Source organism: the organism of the source record quoted next, unplaced genomic scaffold, assembly GCF_019419815.1.
Source record: "Pyrus x bretschneideri cultivar Hongxiangsu unplaced genomic scaffold, Pyrus_bretschneideri_v1 Contig19, whole genome shotgun sequence".
Lineage (NCBI taxonomy): Eukaryota > Viridiplantae > Streptophyta > Magnoliopsida > Rosales > Rosaceae > Pyrus > Pyrus x bretschneideri.
The window spans coordinates 1,691,631-1,699,045 of record NW_025999490.1 but is presented as its reverse complement, the minus strand read 5'-3'; the positions used below and the strand labels follow the sequence as shown (position 1 = coordinate 1,699,045).

Sequence of the window (7,415 nt, the reverse complement as noted above, 5' to 3'; positions counted from 1 at the left end):
CTTCTGCCTTCTGCCTTCGTATTTTCAGCAGTATATCATAATCTCTTAGGGCAAACGTAATATGATTATTAATTTCTTTTCAGGTCACCATGCATCTTGTTTTCTAGTGTTCTTCAATTGCCATAAACAGATTAATTTGTTTCTAGTAATTTTGCTCATATAATACCAAATTATGAATTAAGGAGAAAAGAAAACTGCAGTCTACAATTTGAAGAACTGATATCAAGAAAGGAAAGGTTAATAACTAATTAGTAACACAACCCCACACCAAAAGCCCTTACATATTCATTACATAAATATACTCATTACTTAATTAATTTAAACTTAATCAGATTAGCACAGATAAGGGCATCATGGAGTCCCTGGCAGTAGCAGATGAAGCCCCAGCAGCACTATACCCATAATCTGAACCAAAATTACCATGTTGCCCATGCCTCTCCTCCTCATCATGTTGTTGATCATTCCCCTGCAGCTGTTGTGACGGCCCTACTTTCTTTCTCTTCTTCTTCTCATAAGCAATCCCCCTTGCCCTGGCCTGGCTGTCCCTCACCTCCCTCAGGTACAGCCTCACTGCCCGTGCCCCAAACGGGTTAGTCTCGGGGTGCCCGCCGTTCTCCTCAAAAGCTGCCCGAAGCCGCCCAATGAGCGCGTCCAGGCTGCCCCAAGCCTGCCGCAGCGGGCATGGGCAGGGCGCAGGAGGGTTAGGGTGCCCGTAGAAAGGGCAAGCGTCCGCGTGGACCTTGGTCTTCCCGAATTGATCCAAATACCTAAGGAACTCCAGCACGTGTGCCCCACTGCAGCGGGACAGGTTAAGCGGCGGGCGGTGGTTCTTGAGGTACTGCCCGAACGTGATCCAGTCCCGCCGCTTCTGGGACTCGTATCTGCTCAGCACTGGCGTCACGGCCGCTAGCGGGGACGGTGTGAATAACGGTTGGTGGTGGTAGTTGTCGGTGATGGAGTTGCTGTTAGTGGAGCTCGAATTACTCAGTGCCGCCGCCGCCGCCGCTGCGGCTGCTGCTGACATGGTACACAAAGTTTGATAGCTTTCAAAAGGATTAAATTGGTATGATGATATGAGGACAAAGTGCTATGTGTGAAATGTATGAGAGACGGTAGAAAGACGTGTAGGAATATATAAACGGTGGGTAGGGGGCCGGGGATGGAAAGAAGGAGAGGAGAGGAAGTGGGGGACATAATTTCAATGAGAAGAAGAGAGAAGATGGGGGAAGGAAACAAAAGGAGGGTCCCATTCAAAAGACAAAACCACGTCGCGCAAGCAAGCGACGACAGTTTGGATGTCACTTCATAAACGTCATGTCTCATGATATCTATATACGAAACCTCACCTTTATTTACGCGTCTCTCTCTCTCATGTTTGAAACAGTGAAAATTTGATTACGAAGAAGATAATTATGTGATTTGATTAGGCAGTGGATGTGACTGGTGTGTAACCTTTGTAACCTAATTCTGGCGCGGCAACTGACTGCCCCCTCTCCACCTCAAACTGGATCAACTCACATGCTTATCAGTTTTAAATATTAAACTGCCTATGTTTGCTCGTAGTGCACATTTATTTTCCAGAAGAGAGTAACAGTGCTTACTGTTCTGGGCTGCTAGGGCTAGCTAAGGACAGAACGTACTCTCACTGTGCAGTTCTGATCCTCCAAATTAGGGCATCTTGAACGTAACTTTATATACATATCTCTCCTTATACAACAATTTACAAGTGTTACGGTTTGAATACATGTTCACGACATGTAACATGCATGCAAGATTATTTTTCTCTGCAAATTTTAAGATGAGGCTCACATCCTAAGAGTTTATATTGCCAAACAAAAATTCTGCTAGGTTTCCTGCCTCTCGATCTTTGATATATACATTGTGGCTTTATATATGGACTCACAAAGTTAATTAAGAATAAACTAATGTAGCATAATGTAAAAAAATAAATAATGGAAAAAATTTGTAAATGTCATCTCATTTATTGAGTTGTAAAAGTTACTACGCATACTACATAATCCGTCAGTCACTTATAGAAGTTACTACCTTCCTTTTGTAACTAATTGTATGACATACATGTGTTGCAGATTATATGTATGCCATGAATTAGATAGACAAACTCTAACTCATGTATTTCTTTTGTTCAATTGCAAAGAAAGAGATCAAGCAATAAAATTTAAAACTTGTCCCAATCCATCGTCTCTTTACAAATAGAGGAGTCCGGCTTTAATAATACGTATCATTTAATGGATCAATTTTATGTAATATTTAGCCATTGAAATAATTCATTAAATATCTATATGCAAAATTTAACAGTTAATTTTTTGAACCATTCAATAATTTATACGAAAAATAAAAAATTGGAAATAAAGTGACATAAAAATGGGTAAGGAACAAAAAAAAGTCAATAGAAAAGGTAAAAGAAAAGGAAGAGAATCCTCAAAAGAAGCATATTAATGGAGGGTAAATAGTAATCCAACATGATTATGTTTAGGGAAACACTGACTGTGCAACCAAAGACTTTTTGTGATGCTTGTTTGAATCTTATTTATTGTATCGCAGTATCGCACTGAGTTGGGTAAGAGGTGGGGGCAAAATAGTGTTACATCTTGTCAAACATGTCAAATCCGATCGATGAGACTATTCTCTCTCTCTCTCTCTCCTTTCTTTTCTGTCCACTTCTTCTGGCTGCGATTGAATCAATCAAGCACATACACAAAGTCCTCTTTTTACAATTTTGCCAGATCTGGAGCTGGATTTGTGTACGTGGGTCACCAACACCCCAGCTGCAAATCCCTTATTCTAGTTCTGTGTTGTTCCCCTTTGAAATGCTCAAACATGCCATAGTAGTATCATAAGGCCTCCCATGCTTTTCGATCCAAACCTGTAACAAACGTATCTGGTTGAAGCAAATTACCTGCATGGGTAATTCCACACGTGTTTTTGCACAAACTATGGTGTCAACTTTTAAAATGAACAAAAAAAGAAAAAAAAAAAAAAAACTTATTGGCATGACCAAACATTTATATAAAATTCTACCTTAAGCACATGTAATACAACCGTAGATTGTCAGAAAGCCAATCTACGAAATAACTTAATTCATGGACAATGTCGTTGTGGTAAATATTGTAATGCCAAAAGAATCCTTACCGTATGATGTAAAGGGAAAGATCATAAGTGTCTATACCATAAAATTGAAAATTCATTTTTGCTTATTACTTTTGTTAATTAAAATTGTGAATTCGTTGTTACAAAGTTCAGTGTCTAATTCAACATCCCTTATGCCGACACACTTCTCATGCTTACAATTATGCAGGTGATTAGAAAAATGCAATTAGGCTTCGCATATTATTATAAAATTGTGATTATTATATTATAAAATTTGTTGAGAACGAACGTGATCATAAAAGTTGGGACAATATTATTTAATTAAACTGGTTAAATATTACATTTCCCTCTTACATTTCTACGAAATACTGAATTCCAAACGTAATGCTGTTTGAATAAAGGTGCTGATATTATTTCATGGAGGCGACAAAAATGAGGAGAAAAATGCCGCTCGTGAATGTGTTCGTTTCAGAATAGTATGTTTTGTTTGTTGTGTATGTTGATTTTATTGTCATTTAATGTGATATGACATATAGTTTCACCAATTATTGGAGATTCATGGGACACCAATCAAACAGGAATGCTTATTTGCAGCGCGCCATTTTGTTACCTTATATCAAGAGTAATGCTACAAAAATTAAATTTATAAACTAAATGTGAAACCTTGTCTCAAAATATGTACATTTTTTATATTAGCGGAATTACGAAAGTACTTTTACGTATTTTTTTCGTTTTAACGGAGTTTGAAATGACCATTTTTATCCCTTATCATTTACCCAATCCGGATCCCATTTTTAGATTTTCTCTAATTTCTCATCCTCTCTCTACCTGCCACGTGGCAACTTCCTATCTCCCTTTCTCTTCTTCTCTCTTCTTCCCCCACCCCGAGACACTCTCTCACTCTCAGCTCACTCTTTCTCTCTCTTGGATCCCTCTTCTCTTCCCGGCGACACACACTCACCCACACCCAAACCGAGACAAACGACAGCACCACCCACCGTGTTGGACCTTTCCCTTTCTCTCTCCATTGCCTCTGTGAAGCACAAACAACCCGAGAACCCAGGTCCGGCAAGCCCGTGGCTTTTGAGGTGAAATCCGACCGACTTCGGCCACCTCACGGCGTGAGATAGGTATGAAACCCTCCTTCTCATCTTGCACTTCAATTTGGTACTTAGATTGTACCTTAGGGTTAGAATTTGGCGTCGATCGGAGCTATGGAAGCTCCGGTCTCTTTCTCGTCGAAAACCTACCTGAAAACAGGTCACATCCGATCCAGGTGGATCCTAGGAACCCAGGCCACGCGTAGGCCGTGCATGAGCCTGCGCGTGGGCCCGCGTGAAGAGCTGCCGGTGCCAGTGCTTGAAGCACACGGACCACCATCCACGGCAGCGCCGACTACTTTTCTTGGCTCGTGGCCTCTGAATCCGCCACCTTACGGTGGCGTATGAGAGCACGTGAGGCGGCGTGTGAGGGTACCCAAGGTCCCCCCTTATGTTTTTTGATGTCTTAAATCTGTTTATGATGTTCGTTTTTCAAAATTCAATTGTTATGATAGAGTTTTATTAAATAGACCCTTTATGTGCCTAGGCGCAATTATTAGCGACGATTTTTCCCTCCTATTTCGCACGGCTCTTCAACGACGGAGTATCTGTGAGTGGACTCATTCTAAAATGCATGTTTTAATAGTAGAAACGCATACACGAAAAACATGATTTAATGGTTACATTTTACGAAACGTTTTATGAGTAAATTAGTTTTACACTTTATGATTATCATGCTTTATTAAGAATATTTTAGAATACCATTCTTTATTGAATTTATGTTCTTTGTAGTATATATGATGGATGACTATATACTATTATGAACATGTTTTTACACTCTTTGTAGTATATATGATGGATGACTATGTACTATGAAGATGTTTGAGATATATGTACTTATGTTGGAAAGATTATATTCAATGTTTTTGTACTTATCTAGTGGTCACTGTTCTGCCTACGGGCGATGATACTTATATTGGCTTCGGCCGGGCATTGGTAGATGGCTACGGTCGGGAGATACTTATATTGGCTTCAACCAGGTGTTGGTAGATGGCTATAACCAGGAGATACTTATATTGGCTTCAGCTAGGCGTTGGTAGATGGTTATGGTCGAAAGATATTTATATTAGCTTCGGCCGAGCATTGGTAGATTGCTTTGGCCGGAAGATATTTATATATGACACCACTATTTAGCACACTATTTGATATATGTTTATTGAAAAGTTTTATGGCATGCTAGGGTTTTCGGAAACCTATTACATATTATGCTATTAGTTTCCATAAACTTTAGGGGTTAGTACGTTATTGAATAATTATATTTGTACTACTTATATATCAACTTGGTTCACTCATCTTTGTTTTGCGCCCTCTCAGGTCATAGGAATGAGGCTTATAATCCGAGCTATGAGGCATTCCCCTTCCAGTGACAGCATGCCATCCATTCTTCTTTGACATCATTGTAATAGCACATTCCGCTTGTATTCTGAATTAGATGTATGCTTTGAACATGTCATGCATTATCACTATCATTATCATTGTTGACAGTTGAATATTATTATATTACATTGTGTAGTTCGCGCAAAATTTACATGCATGTTTCCCATGTTCTCAGCATATGCATTCATTAAATGGCTTGCGTCACCCTCGGGTGTCGGCTAGCACGTGGCCATCCTGATGTCTCCCGGATATCGAGACTGGGGCGTGTCACTAAATGACGTGAAAGTTGGTAATTGGATTATTACTTAATCGTTGATAAACATGTTTTTTTTTATTGGTGACACATCATTTGATTTGCTAATTTAGCTACAAATTTAGTCTTCCTAACATTACTCTTATATCAATGATCTATAGCAACCCTTTGCCACTAGTTAATTAAAAGGAAAGGTCATCATTAAAAAAAAAAAAAAAAACTTATTTCACCAATAACAGGTATTCACGCATCTCATACTCTCAACATCTGACGCTCACAGTACAACTATGAGATGATCAATAAGACTCCATTGTAACCTAACCATAGACGGTAAAAAGAGCAAAAAAAAAAACTATATACGGTATGAAATTATTATTCACACGTAAAAAAGCTAGTGGTAAGTTTTGTCTCTACCCAACTCTCTGCCTTCTTCGTAAAAAAACCTATATCTAAGAATTTCACAGTCGTCGGCCCCTTGCTTCGGCTTAGGGCTGATGGCAGCCCTTCTCGTAGCCCTTCATCCTCGCGCCTCGTCTTCCCTCCCTCTTTCCTCTTGTTCTGCAGTTTATGATGTCTAATCTCCTCTTTAGTTTGGTTGAGTCTGGCCATTTTTGTTGCTTCTAAACTATGAATGAGGTTGGACATCAGGCGTTTCCGATGGCAGCTTTTCCAGGTGCTGCCAGTAATTAGTGTGTAGATCTTCTGTCGTAGTTTTCTCCCGTTGGGTTGGGCTTTAAGGGGGTTTTGTGTTAGGAACAAGAACAAATATACAAAGAGTAATACTGCAAATAACTCAAAGTAATACTGCAAATAACTCAAACAATCTGGAGGAATGCCTTATTTATTGAAAGGAAAGTTTGGCTATTATATAGCTTTACAGAAGTAATGAAACCCTAAAACAGCCCACGATCCACACTACTCGGAAAGTGGTAACGTGCATGAGGAAAAAGTCTACGTAGAACAAGTCTTCCTAGATAATAGGAATTTATTCAAAAACAAAACAAACTAAGTGGTTGAGTCCTATAACAAAGAGAACAACCAGACTTATCAATCCCTCCCTTAAACTTACAGTTATCAAACAGTTAGTTTATACCAACAATTTCACAAACTCCCAGCATGCTTCGAAGTCTCTGGAAAACATCCACTTTCAATGGCTTGGTCATTATGTCTGCCACCTGATCTTTGCTCTCACAATGAATCAAAGCAATCGAACCCTCTCTTGTGAGATTCCTTAAGAAATGATACCTTACATCAATATGCTTACTGCGACCATGCATCACGGGATTCTTGGACAGCTTAATGGTTGAACTGTTATCACATCTAATTAAAGTACACATGTCATTATTGTACTCAAGTTCCTTCAGCATTCTCTTCATCCATATTGCTTGACACGCGCACACTGCAGCTGCTACAAATTCAGCTTCTGTAGTAGACAGTGTAACAATAGGTTGTTTTTTTTAACTCCATGTCACAACACCCAAGCTCAGTAAGAACACATAACCACTTGTGCTCTTTCTATCCTCCACATCTCCTGCATAGTCACTATCTGTGAAAGCAAACAGTCCACTATTTCCACC

General features: G+C 39.5%; 1 protein-coding gene across 1 annotated transcript; it reads right to left on the bottom strand.

The window, feature by feature from the left end:
• Positions 1 to 222: 222 nt before the first annotated feature.
• On the bottom strand, positions 223 to 1,044 carry LOC103952329 (protein G1-like1). The gene has a single exon (XM_018648710.2). It carries the CDS (start codon positions 1,022 to 1,024, stop codon positions 329 to 331), a length of 696 nt encoding a protein of 231 aa, XP_018504226.2. The 5' UTR covers positions 1,025 to 1,044; the 3' UTR covers positions 223 to 328.
• Positions 1,045 to 7,415: the final 6,371 nt, after the last annotated feature.

What these genes read in the sequence shown, in the direction of transcription:
- LOC103952329 (XM_018648710.2), bottom strand. Translation starts at nt 1,024, where the DNA reads ATGTCAGCAGCAGCCGCAGCGGCGGCGGCGGCGGCACTGAGTAATTCG.